Raw genomic sequence first — 17705 nt, forward strand, 5'->3', positions numbered from 1 at the left:
GGGTAGTGGGTGTCTGGAATTCGCTACGCAAGTTGGTGGTAGAGACAGAAACTTTAAACTCTTTTAAAAAGTACCTGGATCTGCACCTAAGGTGCTGTAAGCTGCAGGGCTATGGGCTGGGTGCAGGAAGGTGGGATTAGAAAGGGCACCTGGGTGTCCTCAGGCTGGCATGGACAAGATGGGCCGAATGGCCTCTTTCTGTGCTGTAACTTTTCTATGGTTCTATGCTTCTATCTCTGTAATCTCCACAGCAATTTGTTGTTATACCTGGAGACACATTTATTGAAATCTCTTTTAATGCCTTCTTTAAGATTTTACTTGAAGGCCTCGGCCTTTCCCAAAAGCCTGGGCTTGGATTTGATAGTTTTGCGCAGTGCTGGGGCTGATAGCTGAATTTGGGATGTGCAGTCTGAGCGAGTGCAGTGTATCTAATTTCCCAGGATAAACCAGAACCCTTCAATCAGCTACACTGAAGCAATATTTTCCTTAGCTTCTAGCACTTCCTGCCCAGTGCGTTATCTTAAAACAATTTTAGAAAACAAGGGGATAAATTTCAAAATCTCCATTGAATTAACATTTCTCCTGAGTATTTTTTATATTAAACATACTCTTAAGGGTAAAACTGGTCTTTGCCAGCACAATACAAGCTCATAACAAATTGATAGCCCGTTTTACACTCCACCTGACTGTCTTTTCCATTGTCCTCACGGTGCCTGGGAAGATGGGGGGAGCCGGGTGGAGGAAAGAAATTAGCCACATTGTCTGCTCCTGGTCACTATCCAGTGACCCTGCTGGAAACAGAGGGTGTGTCACCGTCAAATGAGGGAAAAGAAAGGACTTACATCTGATCCCCACAGACGGGAATAGCAGACTGGCACTCACTGTGGAACAGTCTCTAACTGAGGAGTCAGCCCCTTCAGCAAAGGAGGAGAGGGAGTTGGAGGTAATCCTGTTTCCTTTTACAGAAGGATTGCATCGTACTACACCAGAGAATACAGAGAGGATAGGCACCACAGATAGATCCTGACCATCACCCAAGGAACAACTACACAACTGTGGGAGGACATCCAGTCCCTTCGCAGCATTGCTCAACACAGAGAAGGTTGGACAGTGAAACCATCATCTGGAAATCGGTCGGGTCAGGGGAGCTTTGACGTATCATCAGATCTGAAACTGGTCAGTGGTGTGGTCAGTGGAAACTTTCCAAAGGTTCAGCTGTGGGTGATCGATCAGTGTGAGCCTGGGAAGAAGTGTGAGTGAGCTCCAAGCGTGATGAGAGCTTCAATCATTTATCGAACCTCATGAACCAGTGATTTACTCCTACAGGTGAGAGGGTGTTCAAGTGTGAGGTGTGTGATGAAGTCTTCACACAGTTATTGACACTCGTGAGACACCAACAGATCCACACTGGGGAGAAGCCATTCAAGTTTGAGGTATGTCAGAAATCATTCTCAGATTCATCGAAGCTGCATGCACATCTATGCATTCATACAGGGGAGAAGCCCTTCAGATGCAAAGATTGTGACAATGGCTTCACGTGGTTATCGAGCCTCCTGGACCATCAGAGAATCCACACGGGAGAAGCCCTTCAAATGTGAGGTTTAGATTAAAGCTTTTACAACATCTACGAAGCTTCTGTTACACCAGAGAATTCACACAGGGGAGAAACCCTTCAGGTGTGAGGGCATTTCACCGAATCCTCTGTACTCCAGAAGCACCAGAGGATTCACACAGGGGAAAAAACATTCACGTGTGAGGTTTGTGACAAATCCTCTGCATTCACCAACGCATTCACACAGGGGAGAAACTGTTCATGTGCGAGGTTTGTGACAAAGCCTTCACGCAATTATCGAGCCTTATAACACATCAGACAATCCACACATGGGAGAAAATCCTTCAAGTGTGAAGTTTGTGATAAAAATTTTGCAACATCCACAAGGCTTTTGATGCACCAAAGGATTCACACAGGGGAGAAACCCTTCAGGTGTGAGGTGTGTAATATGGGCTTTGTATGATCAGCAGAGCTGGTGAGACACCAACACATCCACACAGGGGAGAAGCTGTTCATGTGCAAGGTTTGTGACAAAGCTTTCACACAGTTATCGAGCCTCCTGCAACATCAGACAATCCACACAGGGAAGTAACATTCTAATGTGTGATTTACGATAAAGCTTTCGTGCACCTTCAAACTTCCAGGGACGCCAGAGAATTCACGCAGGAGTGAGACTCTTAAGATGCGATGCTTGTGACAAGGTTTTCACTCCTCGGATCTCCTGAAGCATCAGCGGATTCACACAGGAGAGAAACCATTCAGGTGTGAGGTGTGTGACAAGGCTTTCACACAGTCAGTGTATCTCCTGGTCCATTAATGCACTCACACAGGAGAAACCCTATCGGTGTGAGTTCTGTAATGAAGCCTTCACACAGTTGTTGGACCTCCTGGAACATGAGCGATCCCACAGGGGAAACAAACCCTTCCAGTGTGACATGTGACAGGATTGTTTCACCTACACCTCCTCTCGCTATACACCAACATCTCCACACGGACTTGGAGCCGGGACACCTGCTTCCGTTACACTGAGAGTTGCCTGTGTTCTTTATCCTCCAGTGCTCACACAGGGGAGCAGTGCGCCTCTCTCAGCAGTGTCTGTCTCAAACCTCTCCCACCATCACTCTAATCGTTTCAAGAAGGCCAATTTAACCTTTGACCAGATCATCAAACATCACCAAAAGAAGACATCAATGTGTATAGAAGCTCCTGTATAAACTCAGCATCCTTTCAGTACAGCATCAGGTACAAGTCACTCACTGACTCTCACTATGACCTGGAAGGCAATCAGATACTCAGTGGTTAGAAAGGCTCCAGCTTCTGATCTACCAGCACAAACACCCAGGGGAGGAGCCATTCCTGGGGTAGTAATGGAGGGATTTCAATTAGTCTTAGCATCTCTGGTCTATGGAGGGAGAAAATCAGCCAGGAATCCCGTTCCTCATCAGTGACCCCAGCTGGGAAGTCAGGGGGAGGGCAGGATGTGTCTCGGCTGTGACAGTCTCCATTGTCTCACAACATTCACTGTCTAGGTCTACACATGCTGAATGGGCACTTGAACAGAGCACTAGAGGCCAATCAATGTCTACAGTCTGTACTCCAGGTCAGTACCTTGAGGATTGGGGGGAATCTGAGAGGACAACAGCTTGTATTTATGGAGTGCTTTAATATAGTCAAACATCCCAAAGTGTTTCATAGAGATGTAATCAGAGAAAAATTAACACCAAGACAAAGAAGGAGACATTAGGAGGGGATGACCAAAAATTTGGTTAAAGACTTGGGATTTAAGTAGGGTCCTAAAGGAGGGGAGAGATAATGATGCAGAGAGGTTTAAGGAGAGAATTCATGAGCATGAAGCCTGGATGACATGGGTGTCTATGGTCAGGTGACGGAGTGGGGGTGGGAGGATGGACTAAAGGCCAGAATTGAAGCAGTGCAGAGATCTCGGAGGGAGATGGCGCTAGAGCTGACAAAGATAGGGAGGGCGTGAGGCTGGAGCAATTTGTACTGGAGCATGAGAATTTTAAATTGGAGGCACTGGGGGTCTGGGAACCAGTGTTGGTCAGTGAGCACAGGGGCGATAGGTGTGTGATTTAGGATACGGATTGCAGAGTTTTAGCTGACCTGAAGTTTATGGAGGGTGGAAGGTCGGAAGCTGGACAGGAGAGCTTGGAATGGTCTAGTCTAGTCTGGAAGCAGCAAAAGCATGGATGAGGATTTCAACAGCAGATAATCTAATGTTGGGGGGTGCGGGTGTTGGGAATGGGCAATGTTACAGAGGGGAAGTAGGTGATCTTAGTGATGGAATTGCTTCTCTCTAACTACTCTATCAACTCGTTTAATCATCGTGAACACCTTAGTTAGATTACGCCTTAATTTTCTATATTTAAGGGAATACAAGCTCAGTCTGTGCAGCCTGTCCTCATAACTTAACCCTTTTAGCCTCAGGAACATTCTGGTGAATCTGCTACCTGCACTCCCTCCAAGGCCAATATATCCTTCCTGAGGTGTGGTGCCCAGAACTGAACACAGTTCTCCAGATAGGGTCTAAAAGAGCTCTATACAGCTGGAACATAACTTCCACAAGGACACAGTTGGTTTTGGGGAGGAGAAGTTATGGGTTATCTTTTCTCTTCAGGATGGTCCTCGTGTAATGAGCAATTTTGGCAGAGGAAAGCAGGACCACTAGTGCTTGATGTGGTCAAGTCAGATCTGGTGATGGATGGCAAAACCAGTTGTCCACCAGATATATTCAAATCTCCACCCCCTGAAATTGAGAAGCAGGGAGATCAATCAGGGAGTAAAGGTAATTTTGGAAACAAGGGTGTAGAAGGTGGATACGAGGAAGTGATTAACTCAGATTGACGGCTACAGAAGCATTGTGGTGAATGGAGGGTCAAAGGGCAGAGAGTTGGGAATTAGAAAGTGCTGTCCAACTCACCTGGGGGAAGAGTGTCTTCCAGGAATGGAAACTGATTGGTCCATGTACTCACATGACCACTGGATCTCTGTAACCATTGGTGGGTTTGTATGATGGAAATTAGCTCCATCCTGTGCCATGAAAGTTCGGTGTCATTTCTGGCTATCAGAATTAGGAGTCAGACGAAAGCACAGGGATTTTAAAGAAACTTTTGTCTGTAGTATTCTGAGAGTTTCCCCTGATGTGAGTGTGTGTGTTTGTAAAATGAGTCAGTTCTCAGGAGTGGGTATGGGGTAGAATCGGACTCTGCTTTAGTTGGTGATGTAAATTATAGACAGATTCTCTTCAGGTGATGGGTGTTTCACTAATACCATGGGTAATCTTTGTACTCTCCTGTCTGGGAGGACTATTATCCTGAGTATGGTGAAAGAGTGGGAGGTCAGTCTCTGCAGACCTGAGTTTCCTCTGCTAATCATACATCAATGTATGTGATATGTTCACCTTATACTCTTCCAAGATTCATTTCATGGTCTGGGAAGGATCTTGAGTAATTTCCATATGTTTTGTTATTTTGATTGATTCAAAGTTTGGTGTAAGCTGGATATTGTGTTGAGGTTTGTCTGCTGTGTTGTCAATCGTCTGCATAGATTTATAACTCACAATAAATTCCATTTTTAGTTTAACCCAAACTACCTGATTTGTCAGCATGGTGTGTTCCTATTCACTGAAACACTCAGGAGCTTACAGTAAGAGTCCTGTACACAATATATTGGTCATTGTCACTGTGGGCTGGTATACTTTCTCCATCAATGGGGTCATAACTTACAGCTCACAGGAAGCATTACATTTCCCGAAGGAAAAAGACTTGAATTTATATATCAATTTTTATGAACTTAGGGCATCCTTTCTTCCTCATGTGTTTATCTACTTTGGCAGGAAGAATAGAAAAGCAGTGTACTATTTAAATGGAGAGAAATTTCAGAACTCAGTGGTACCAAGCGATCTGAGTGTCTTGGTACACGAATCACATACATTTAGTATGCATGTACAACAATTAATTAGGAAGGCAAATGGACTGTTGTCATTTATTGAAAGGGGAATGGAATATAAAAGTAGGTAAGTTTTACTACATCTGTACAGGGCATTGGTGAGACCACATCTGGAGTACTGTGAACAAATTTGGATCCTTATTTGAAAAAGGATATAATTGCATTAGAATCATTTAAAGGTGAGGGGTCACTTCATTGAAGTATATAAGATCCTGAATGGTATTGACAAGGTGGACGTGGGAAGGATATTTCCCCGTGAGTGAATCCAGAACTAGGGGACATTGTTTTAAAATTAGGGGTCGGCCTTTTAGGACAGAGATGAGGAGAATTTTTTTCTCTAAGGGTTGTGTGACTTTGGAACTCTCTGCCTCAGAAGATGGTGGAGGCAGGGTCATTGAATATTTTGAATATATTGAATAGATTCTTGTGAGGCAAGAAAATCAAAGGTTATTGGGACTGATGGGAATGTGGAATTCAAAACACAAACAGATCGGCCATGATCTTATTGAATGGCAGAGCAGGATCGAAGGGCCGAATGGCCTACTTCTGCTCCTGTTTTGTATGTTTGTGGTTCAGTGAAGGTTCACTAGACTTATTCCTGGGCTCATCTTATGAAGAAAGATTGAACTGGTTGGATCTTGTTATGACTGATGTCGTTGGTAAAGTGGAGTTATTTAAAAATCCCAGAGGGAAACTTTAAACACCTGTCATAACCTATATTTTTAAGTCTTATGTTTGAGATGCAACTCTAAATTCAGGAATCAGACCGCCAGTTCCCAAGGTTTTACATTAAACTAAATGAAACATTTTATTAATTTACACAGGTTAATATATATATATATATATATATATATACACACACACACATGGCTACAAATTACTTCTTTCATAACTTTTAACAAATTCCCAAACTAATCTCCATTAAGGCAACAGCAACCCATAGACTTAACCAAACACCATGCAAAGCATTTTCACCTTATGAATTCAAAATGAGGTTATTTTCACTTTGGTTCCCGTGGAGCCATTTGGAGGCTTGCAGATGCCTTTTGAGCTCACATTGCCTCTGCTCTGCACACCCAAAACAATTGTTTTGTTATACCTACCATTGCCCATTGAATGTTAATTCTCATTGTATCAAGAACCTCTGAACTAAAATCTCTCTAACAATAAATGCCCTTTCATAGTACCAATTTTATTAGTAATATAAATATATTGCTTGGTAACTGCTAGATAGTTGTCCATTTTCACCATACTTCTTGAATGCTCTATTCAAAAAATGCAAATACATGCTATCTCTCTTACATATAAAAACTAGTACACATCAAAGCACCCAGTCTAGCTGGCTTTAATCCAATTAAGACCCACCCACAGACTAAACCGGTATTTTAAAAGAAAAATATTTTCTAAAATATATACATTAATAGCTTCATGACATCCCCCTCCTTAATGAAAAATGAACCATCATAATTCTAAAAGATGGCTTCATTTTAATAACCCATCTTACACTATCTCCTATACTCATTACACTGTTACATTACCAGATGCATGCATTAACATAACTATATATTTATATATATACATAAATCACTCCAGTTCAGTGTCCAGGTTTTTTTTAATGTCCCATTTTCCTTTAAGCTTCAAACTCTTGATAATGCATCTGTGAACAGACTTTCTCTTCCAGCAATATGTATATGTAGCTTAAATGGTTGTAATAATAGACTCCATCTGAAAAGCCTTGCACTTTTGTCACGTAATTTGTCCAAAAACTTCAAAGGATTACAGTCTGTATGAACAATTGTTTCTGATGAATTATTTAAAGTCTCTTTTTCGATCGTTGAATATCTTCTCTGTTGCACATTCAGCTTCCATGACAAATACCCTATCGGTTTTTCAATTCCAGTGTCGTCATCTTGTAACAGTACAGCCCCAATGCCTATATCGCTTGTGTCATTGGTCAACTTGAATTGCTTAGCATAACTGAGTACTGCCAAAACTGGTGTCGTAGTTAATACAGTTTTCAAACTATTGAATGACTTCTGACACTCCAGTGTCCATTGAAACTTGTTCTTTTTTAACAGTTGTCAGTGGAGCAACCACTTGGCTAAAATTTGGTACAAATTTCCACTAAAACTCACTCATGCCCAGAAATCTCAAAACTTCTTGTTTTGTTGTAGGCACTGGGAAATCCACAATAGCCTTGACTTTCGCATCTCTCGGAGCCATCTTGCCATGTCTAATGGTGTGGCCTAGATACGTAACATGAGCTTTTGCAAATTCACATTCAGCCAAGTTCATCACCAAATTAGCTTCTTGTAGTCGAGTAATTCTTCCGATGTAAATGCTCCCCCCGCGTCTGACTGAAAACAATTGGATCATCAATGTAAACCGCACAATTGCTTAGACCTGTAATTACTTTGTTTGTCAGTCTTTGAAATGTCACAGGTGCATTCTTCATACCAAATGGCATGACTTTAAACTGGTGTAGTCCACTTGGCATTACAAAAGCTGATTATCTCCTTTGCTCTCTCCGACAATGGTACCTGCCAATATCCTTTTAGCAAGTTAATCTTTGTGATATATTTCGATTGTCCCACTTTCTCAATGCAATCCCCCAACCACGGTAAGGGATAAGAATCTGCTTTTGTTACCACATTCACCTTTCGATATTCCACACACAGTCTTTGTGTTCTATCCTGTTTCCGTACCAGTACAATAGGCGAACTCCAGTTACTGCAACTAAACTCAATGATATCATTTTGAAGCATGAAATCAGTTTCTTTTTGCGCTTGTGGTAACTTTGCCAAATTTAACCTATTAGGTTGTTGCTTTATTGAAGATGACATTCCTATACATACATCATGTAAAGCTAAATGTGTCTTTCCCAACTTATTTCCACAAATAGGTTTGTGTGGCTGCAATAGCTTTTCCAAATCACTTGTTGGAAGGTAACTAAATATTTCATTTAAATTTTCAAGCACCCCTTCTTTATCCAATTTGATTAGAGGAAAATCAATTTCAGAGTCCCACCCTTCCACCTGTTTCTTATTATCCACCATCACTAACACCTCTTTTTGATAAAAGCAAAATATTGCGGATGCTGGAAATCTGAAACAAAAACAAAAATTGTTGGAAAAACTCATTAGGTCTGACAGCATCTGTAGAGAGGAAGACAGAGTTAAAGTTTCGAGTCCGTATGACTGTTCATCAGAACAGTTCTTTTTGTTCCTCTTCCCTGTCAAAGTACTTTTTAAGCATATTTACATAACACACCCCCAGCTTCTTTCTTCTATCTGGAGCTTTTATTAAATAATTTACTTCACTCAATTTCTTTTCAATCCTGTAAATCTTGCATTTAATGAATCACCTAGAACTGGTACAAAACTAGTACTTTCTCTCCAGAAACAAAACTGTGAATTTTAGCCTTCTTATCTGCTTTCACTTTCATCACTTGCTGTGAGATCTTTAAATGTTCCCTACCCAACTCACATGCTCTGTTCAATCTGAAATTTGATACATAATCCAGGAGGGTAGTTTCTGAATTTTGACCCACCAATTTCTCCTGAATCAATTTCAGTGGTCCTCTTACCTCATGACCATAAACTAGTTCAAAAGGGCTAAAACCAGTCGATGCATTAGGATTGTCTCTAATAGGAAATAACAAAAATGGAATTCCTGTATTCCAATCCTGTGCATAAATCTGACAGTATGCTCTTCTCATAGTTTTTAAAGTTTGATACCATCTTTTCAAAGCTCCTTGTAACTCTGGAGGATAAGCTGTTGACTTAAACTGTTTTATCCCCAAACTGTTCATTACTTCCTTAAACAGCTGTGACATGAAATTTGACCCCTGATCTGATTGTATTTCTTTAGGTAAGCCATATCATGTGAAAAATTGAATTAACTCCTCCACAACCTTCTTAGTTGTAATATTTCTTAAAGGTATAGCTTCAGGAAACCTAGTAGGCACATCCATTATTGTCATTAAATACTGATTTCCACTTTTAGTTTTAGGGAGGGGTCCTACACAATCAATCATGACCCTGATAAAAGGTTCTTCAAATGCTGGTATTGGGATTAAAGATGCTGGCTTAATCACTGCTTATGGATTTCCTGTTACTTGACATATATGACAGGTTCTACAGAATTTGACTACATCCCTATGCAATCCTGGCAAAAAAAAAGCCTCTGTATCTTTTCCTGTGTTTTCCTAATTCCTAAATGTCCCCCCATTGGAATTTCATGAACAATCCTCAGAATCTCATTTCTATAACCAAATGGGATAACAATCTGATGCACCTCCCTCCAGATTTCATTTGCTGAGTCGTGATCTGACCGCCACTTTCTCATTAAAATATTCCCTTGAAGATAATATATTGGAATACATTTTGCTTCAGTTTCTGAATAAGCTTTCTGATATAACTGTTTTAATTGCAAATCATTTTTCTGTAATTCCATTAACCTCCTGGAGTTAAACACTTCAGCTGAACTGTCCTGCATTCCTTCCTCCTGAACAATGTTATCAAATACAGTGCCAGCTAATTGGATTTTGACACCTTCTTCTTTCCTTTGAACTGCCTGCTCATCTTGATAATTTTGTTCTTCCCTATGGGCCTTTGATCTTGTTATAACACAATCAGGAAACCATCCAGGATGTTCTTTCTGTAGCGCTTCTGTTGAAAACACTTCTACAGGCTGCTCAACTACCATAGGCAGCACCCACATTTGCGATCCAGCTATATCATTAGCCAGAATAAATTGAACCCCTGCAATGGACAATTTTTTCCACCACTGCAACGACAACTTCACCAGTCTTCCATTTGCTCTTAAATTTACCTTCCTCAATGGAATAGATTTAGCATCTCCATGAAACTCTTATTATCAACTGTTCCTGCAATACACCCTCTGAACAACAAATATCAGTGTCCCACAACATTAAGGATTGACTAGCCCCTGCGTCTCTTAAAGTTTTAACATATTTACCCACTCTACCCTGTACACATGGAAAGACTTTCCCTTCACAAAATCTTTAAATATTTCTGCGACCTGTTCCCCAGAATTCTCGAGTAAACTGTGAACACAATCCCATTTCTTTACCTTTCATTGACTCTCTCTACTTCACCTGTACACAAACCACTGGTTTCTCCTGTGCCTGAACCTCAGAACCCACAGTACTTTTACTTCCAGAGCTTTTCTGTACCCCAATAATTTCTACAGATTTTCCCTGCAATCTCCAACACACTGACTTCATGTGCCCCACTTTATTACAATGAAAACACCTCAATTTTTGTCTGTCACTTCTACCTTCAGCATCTTCCTTTTTGTTCTGCGAAAAAACTTACTGGGAACTTCCAGCTACTCCTCTTCCCTGACTACCTGCCTTCCCTTCATTATCCCACTTATTATTCTTTTCCAATTCTAAAGTGTGACAGAAAAAAGGTTTAGCTCTATGAACAAACTCATAATCATCAGCTATATTGCTACTTGTCTTACAGAATCAACCCTCTGTTCCTCCACATGAGTTCTCACTACCGAAGGGATTGAATCTTTAAATTCTTCCAAAAAAATGAATTCCCTAAGAGCTGCATAGATTGTCTCTTTTTTAACACCTGTATCCACCAGTCAAAATTACTTTGTTTTACTCTTTCAAACTCAATATATGTTTGCATGGGCGGTTTTCTCACATTCCTAAATTTCTGCCTGTATGCTTCAGGAACCAACTCATATGCACTCAAAATAGCTTTTTCACTACATCACAATTCATCGACATTTCTTCTGAAAGTGAAGCATATACCTCATGTGCCCTATCTAACAACTTAGACTGTAATAGTTTTCCTGTGACTATTTAATTTGTTTAGCTAGCTTCTCAAATGAAATAAAGAATGCTTCAGTGTCTTTTTCCTCAAACTTTGGAAGAGCTTGTACAAATTTAAACATCTCCCCACTGGGATCTACTCTAGAGATAAATCCTTCCTCACCTACTGACATCTCTTTTCTTACTGCCAACATTTTCAGTTGGAATTCTCTTTCTCTCTCTCTTTCCTCCTTCACCATCTTCACAATTTCGAATTCCTTTCTTCAAATTCAAGCTTTTTCAGTTCCTTTGCTTGTTCAAATTCAAGCTTCTTCATTTGAACTGAAGTCTCACTACCTCTAGCTGTGACTCACTAGTGTCAGGTTTCACTTCCAACTGTAGATGCTGAGCTATACTTTTAACTATATCTGATTTCCTAGCCCCCACAGGTAACACCAATTGTAACTTAACCGCCAACTCTGTTAATTTACTTTTGGTTATTCTCTTCAACCCAATCAGAGTTTTCTCTTCTACTCCCAGACACGTCTTAGTAATTATCAAAGCCATCTTGCAGTCTCACCATTTCTAAAATACCTCACCAACTCCTGAATTCAAAGTGCCTCTCGTACTCATAAGCTTAAGATTCACCAATTCGTAACCAATCAAGGAATTAGAAATATAATTTATTTCCGGACGAGCCCTCAATTGTTATGACCAATGCAATTGGTAAAGAGGAGTTATTTAAAAATCCCAGAGGGAAACTTTAAACAACTGTCATGACCTATAATTTTAAGTGTTATGTTTGAGATGCGACTCTAAATTCAGGAATCAGACCACAAATTGACGAGGTTTTACATTAAACTAAATGAAACATTTTATTAATTTACACAGGTTAAAATATATATGCACATGGCTACAAATTACTACAATCATAACTTTTAACAAATTCCCAAACTAATCTCCATTAAGGCAACAGCAACCCATAGACTTAACCAAATACCAGGCAAAGCATTTTCACCTTACAAATTCAAAATGAGGTTCTTTTCACTTTGGTTCCTGTTGGAGCCAGTTGAAGGCTTACAGATGCCTTTTGATCTCACATTGCCTCTGCTCTGCACACCCAAAACGGTTGTCTTGTTATAGCTACCATTGCCCATTGAATGTTAATTTTTATTGTATCAACAATCTCTGAACTAAACCTCTCTAACAATAAAACCCCTTTCACAGTACCAATTTTATTAGTAATATAAACATATTGCTTGGTAGCTGCTAGATAGGTGTCTGTTTTCACCATACTTCTTGCATTCTTTATTCAAAAAATGCAAATGCATGCTATCTCTCTTACATATCAAAACTAGTACACATCAAAGTACCCAGACTAGCTAGCTTTAATCCAACTAGGGCACACCCACAGACTAAACCTCTATTTTAAAAGAAAAATATTTTCCAAAATATCATATACATTAATATATTCATGACAGACCTATACCCATTGGAATTTAGAATGAGAGGTGATCTTATTGAAACATATATGATCCTGAGGGGATTTGATTGGGTGGATACCGTGATGATGTTTCTTCTTTTGGGGGAGACTAGAACTAGGGGTTCTACGGTTTAAGACTGAGAGGTTTCTCTTTAAAGACAGAGATGAGGAGATTTTTTTTTTTCCTTAGAGTTGTTAGTCTGTGGAATTCTCATCCCCAGAAAGCAATGGCTGGGTCAATGAATTTACTTAAGGCCGAGTTAGATAGATTTTTCATATATAAGGTAGTCAAAGGTTATGGGAGGCACACAGGAAAGTCATGGTCTTATCGAATTGTGGAGCAGGCTCAAAGGGCCGGATGGCCTAATCCTGCTCCCAACTTATTAAATAGTCTTATGGGAGTACAGAACTTGAGTATTGCTGAGAAAAGAGACATGCTATCGAAGCTTTTCATCTTGCACTCATCAGGACAGCTCACAAAAAAATCACCAACAGTAAAGGGAAACAACAATTTATACGGCATGAGAAGAGAGTACTGATTGGTTCGCAGTCAATTTTACAAGAGTCAGGTCACTCATGTTACTCCTATTTGGACCAATTTGAGTTTTAAACAATGTTCCATGTAGTGCGTAAAAAATGGTTACTGCCCTCAAACCTTTATGTACATTTGATAACATTAGGTCACATTTATATGACAGTGTACAAAGGGATTTATCCAAACACCCACTTCATAAAAAGAAAAAAAAATGCTTGCACTATAATTTGAAAGTTATGCCACGTACATAATGTAATGTTTTCTACACATCTTAGACACCTGCTTTATCTCAGAACAATGCAGAGATGACATACTTCAAAACCTAAACAGGTTTATTTACATTACTTTAAAAAATCTCAGGTTTCTATACACATGTGTTGGTCTCTGCCACAACCCAGGTCTTCTCTCTGGAAGTTTCTCGATATAATTAATTTGTTAACTCCACCCACAGGCTTAAGCAATCAAGTACAGTTATACAGATTAGAAAACCGACTGACATAATCAAACACTGATCAATTAAACCATTAAATGCTACGAATAGTCCAAAAAGAAAATTATCATACATGAACAAAAAAATGTTTGTTCTTTCTAGTCTGGTCCAACACATACATTGCACACAATCTTTACAGCATTCAGGTCTTCACTTCCAAATGAATCTCTGCAAATGAAGATGAAAATGTAACATCCTCTGCAAACACTTTGGAGCAGATAGAAGTGGTTTGAAAAATATGCTTTGAAGTGGCTTGTGGTCAAATTCTACCATCATTTTCTTTCCCCGAAACGGGTACTAGTTGAAATGCCCACAAGCAAAGGCAATAGTCCCAGGCTCTCTTTCTCAATCTGTGTATAGCGTCGTTCAGTTTGTGTAAAAGTTCTGGATGCAAACACAACTGGTTGTCCTTGCTGCATGAGGGTTGCTCCAAGTCCTGTTTCACTGGTATCTCACTGCAGGGTGACTTCAACATTGACAACATTGTGACTTCATCGTTGATATCACAGTACATCAGCACTGGTGTTGTTGTCACTAGTTGTTTGATGTGAGTGAAAGCTGCTTCTTGTTCTGTGCCCCAATACCACTGAACATCCTTTGCAGTGAGCTTGCACAAAGATTCACACTCTTAATGACAGATTGGCAGGAGCTTGGTTAGGTAGTTCCTGTGTGGTTTCGCTGATGTTCCAGGAGGTCTAACAATTGTGTGAAAGATTTCTTACAGAACTCACACTGATATCTCACATCGAAGATGTCAAGAAAGCTTTATCACAAACTTCAGAATTGAAGGCTTACTCCCTTGTGTGGATCCTCTGATGGAGCAGGAGTTTAGAGGGCTGTAAGAATGGTGTGTTGCACACCTCACACTTCAATGGGTGGGCCAGGAACTTCGAAAACTTTGTGACGGCTTTATCAGATATCTCACACTTGAACTGTTACTTCCGTGTGAATGCATTGGTGTACATGGAGGGTTTGAGACTGTGAGAATGATTTGTTACACATCTTGCACATGAATGGTTTCTCCTCTTTGTGGATCCTCTGATGGAGTAGAAGGCTTGACAACTGTGTGAAGGCTTTGTCACAAACCTCACACCTGAATGGTCTCTCCCCTGTGTGAATGCGTTGGTGTACACGGAGCTCTGATGACCGCGAGAATGATTTGCCACATGCCACACATGTGAAAGGTTTCTCCCCGGTGTGAATGCGTTGGTGCACTCGGAGGGCCGATGACTGTGAGAATGACTTGTCACACACCTCACATGTAAACGGTTTCTCTCCTGTGTGAATGCGTTGGTGGCTGCGGAGGATTGATGACTGCGAGAATGATTTGTCACACACCTCGCATGTGAATGGTTTCTCCCCTGTGTGGATTCTCTGATGGACAAGGAGCTTTGATAACTGTATGAAGGCTTTATCACATATCTCACACTGAAATGGTTTCTCCCCTGTGTGAATGCGTTGGTGGGTGCGAAGGTTTGATGAGTCAGAGAATGATTTGTCACACACCTCACACGTGAACGTCTTCTCCCCTGTGTGAATGCGTTGGTGCACACGGAGATTCGATGACTGGGTGAATGATTTGTCACACACCTCACAAGTGAATGGTTTCTCCCCTGCGTGAATGCGTCGGTGGACACGTAGGTCTGATGACCGTGAGAATGATTTGTCGCACACCTCACATGTGAATGGTTTCTCTCCTGTGTGAATGCGCCGGTGACCCCAGAGGGCTGATGGATCCGAGAACGATTTTTCGCACACTTCACATGTGAACGGTTTCTCCCCGGTGTGAATACGTTGGTGGCTTCGCAGGCTCGAGGACTGTGAGAATGATTTGTCGCACACCTTGCACGTGAATGGTTTCTCCCTGGTGTGAATGCGTTGGTGGTCCAGGAGATTTGATGACCGAGAAAATGATTTGTCGCAAACCTCACATGTGAATGGCTTCTCTCCTGTGTGAATCCTCTGGTGTCTCAAGAGATTGGAGGAATTGGTGAAAGTTGCATCACATGCCTCGCACCAGAACGGTTTCTCCACCATGTGAATCCTTTGGTGTATCAGGAGGTTCGAAGATGTCACAACAGCATAATCATACACCTCGCACTTGTATCATTTCCCTTCCATGTGGTGCCCTTGTGTTAACAGTGGTTGTTACAGATGCACCTTGTGTTAGGTGGAATCCTCCTCTCACACCTCATGCTTGAACAGCCTCTCACCTGTAGGAATGAGTCCGTGGTCCATGAAGCTCGATGAATAATTGAAGCTCTCACCACACTCGGAGCCCACTCGCACTTCTTCCCAGCCTCACCCTGACCGATTGCCCATGGCCGAACCTTTGGAAAGGTTGGTTCTGATGGAAGGCTCCACACCACTGACCAGTTTCAGATCTGACACTATGTCAAAGCTCCCCTCACCTGACCGATTTCCAGATGATAGTTTCACTGCCCAACCTTCTCTGTGTTGAGCAATGCTGTGAAGGAACTGGATGTCTTCCCACAGTTGTGCAGTTTTCCTTGAGTGAAGATCAGGATCTATCTGCGGTGTCTATCCTCTCTGTATTCTCTGGTGTAGTACGGGGCAATCCTTCTGTAAAACAGGAAAAGGAAACATGATTTCCTCCAACTCCCTCTCCTCCTTTGCTGAAGGGGCTGATTCCTCAGTTGGAGACTGTTCCACAGTGAGTGCCAGTCTGCTATTCCCTGTGTGGGGGATCAGACACAAGTTCTTTCTTTTTCCTCACCTGACTGTCACACACCCTCTGTTTCCAGCAGGGACATTGGATAGTGACCAGGAGCAGACAATGTGGCTGCTTTATTTCCTCCGCCCAGTCCCCCATCTTCCCAGGCACCGTGAGGTCAATGGAAAAGACAGCCGGGCGGAGTGTAAAACGGGCTATCAATTCACTATGAGCTCGTGTTGTACCCTTACAGCGTGTGTTTAAATCCTCAGGAGAAATGTTAATTCAATGGAAATTTTGAAGTTTCTCCGTTTTCCAAAAATATTTGGGGAAAACACACTGAGCAGGAAGTGCGAGCAGCTAAGGAAAATATTGCTTCAGTGTAGCTGATTGAAGGGTTCTGGTTTATCCTGGGAAATTAGATACACTGCACTCGCTCAGACTGCACATCCAAATTCAGCTATCAGCCAAAGCACTGGGCAAAACTATCAAATCCAAGCCCAGACTTTTGGGAAAGGCCGAGGCCTTCAGGTAAAATCTTTAAAGTTGGCATTAAAAGACATTTCAATAAATGTGTCTCTGCACCTCCCAGATAATTACACCTCACCTTCTCATATTCAGTAATGAGCCATCAACAAAAGTCAGCCTGTAAATCAGAAGGGAAATGCTTCCAATAAACACACTCAATATCCAACACTCAGCTCCAGGCAAACAGTTCAGCACAAAGCACCGAGTAAACAGCTCTCTCAGCTGGATGTTCTCACACAGCATAAGGGGCATTTCCACAGCTGATTCCCCACAGGATAGTCAGGCTGCCTGAAGATTAGTGTGGATATTATGTGATGTAATGATTATAAATTGTGTTCGTTCACTCACCATGTCCTGAGTTGGTTTTGAGTCCCTACAGGAAGTGAAGCAGCTGTGGAACAGGAAGGGGAGGGAATGGGCAGAGTGGGTGGGGCTCTCTGATTGACATGAAACGGAGGCGACTTTGAGCAGCAGATCAGGTGGGGATTTAAACTTATTATTGTCCCATCTGAATAAAACCTCACTTATTGCAGCTGACCTCAGAGAGGGCGTGAGGGGACACAGGAGAGAAACTTAGAGAAAGATGTGAATTCAGGGCTAGGGCAGGGGGAGCGGCATCAATGGAAGTTTGTCCAGGCGGGTTAGTGGAAGGGAGGGAAGTGGGAGAGGCAGCTGATGGGATTGTT

General features: G+C 41.5%; 4 protein-coding genes across 6 annotated transcripts in view; 3 read left to right on the forward strand and 1 right to left on the reverse strand.

Annotated features, from left to right (window-relative positions):
- Window positions 1-17705, forward strand: part of LOC144695249 (uncharacterized) — a 219059-nt gene that overhangs the window by 19553 nt on the left and 181801 nt on the right. The gene's annotated exons all lie outside the window — the stretch shown is intronic.
- The window catches only part of LOC144695267 (uncharacterized), a 556511-nt gene that overhangs the window by 19550 nt on the left and 519256 nt on the right, over window positions 1-17705 (forward strand). The window lies entirely within an intron of this gene.
- LOC144695193 (uncharacterized) overlaps window positions 1-17705 on the forward strand; it is a 158212-nt gene that overhangs the window by 19545 nt on the left and 120962 nt on the right. The window contains exon 1 of one of the 2 annotated variants that reach the window (XM_078566079.1): window positions 1197-1232. The exons of the other annotated variant lie outside the window; for it this stretch is intronic. The gene's annotated coding sequence lies outside the window, so the exon portion shown is untranslated. Of the gene's footprint in view, window positions 1-1196; window positions 1233-17705 lie in introns of those variants that run through there. 2 annotated transcript variants of the gene reach the window in all.
- Window positions 12154-17705, reverse strand: part of LOC144695233 (uncharacterized) — a 313865-nt gene continuing 308313 nt past the window's right edge. For both annotated transcript variants that reach the window (XM_078566128.1, XM_078566127.1), the window contains exons 2-3: window positions 16555-16650; window positions 12154-16400 (exon numbers count right to left, since the gene is read on the reverse strand). In XM_078566128.1, coding sequence (XP_078422254.1) covers window positions 14739-15854 — 1116 coding nt within the window. In that variant the 5' untranslated portion in view covers window positions 15855-16400; window positions 16555-16650 and the 3' untranslated portion in view covers window positions 12154-14738. The remainder of the gene's footprint in view (window positions 16401-16554; window positions 16651-17705) is intronic.

This window comes from Cetorhinus maximus, chromosome 21 (genome assembly GCF_964194155.1).
Source record: "Cetorhinus maximus chromosome 21, sCetMax3.hap1.1, whole genome shotgun sequence".
NCBI classification, from domain to species: Eukaryota; Metazoa; Chordata; class Chondrichthyes; order Lamniformes; family Cetorhinidae; genus Cetorhinus; species Cetorhinus maximus.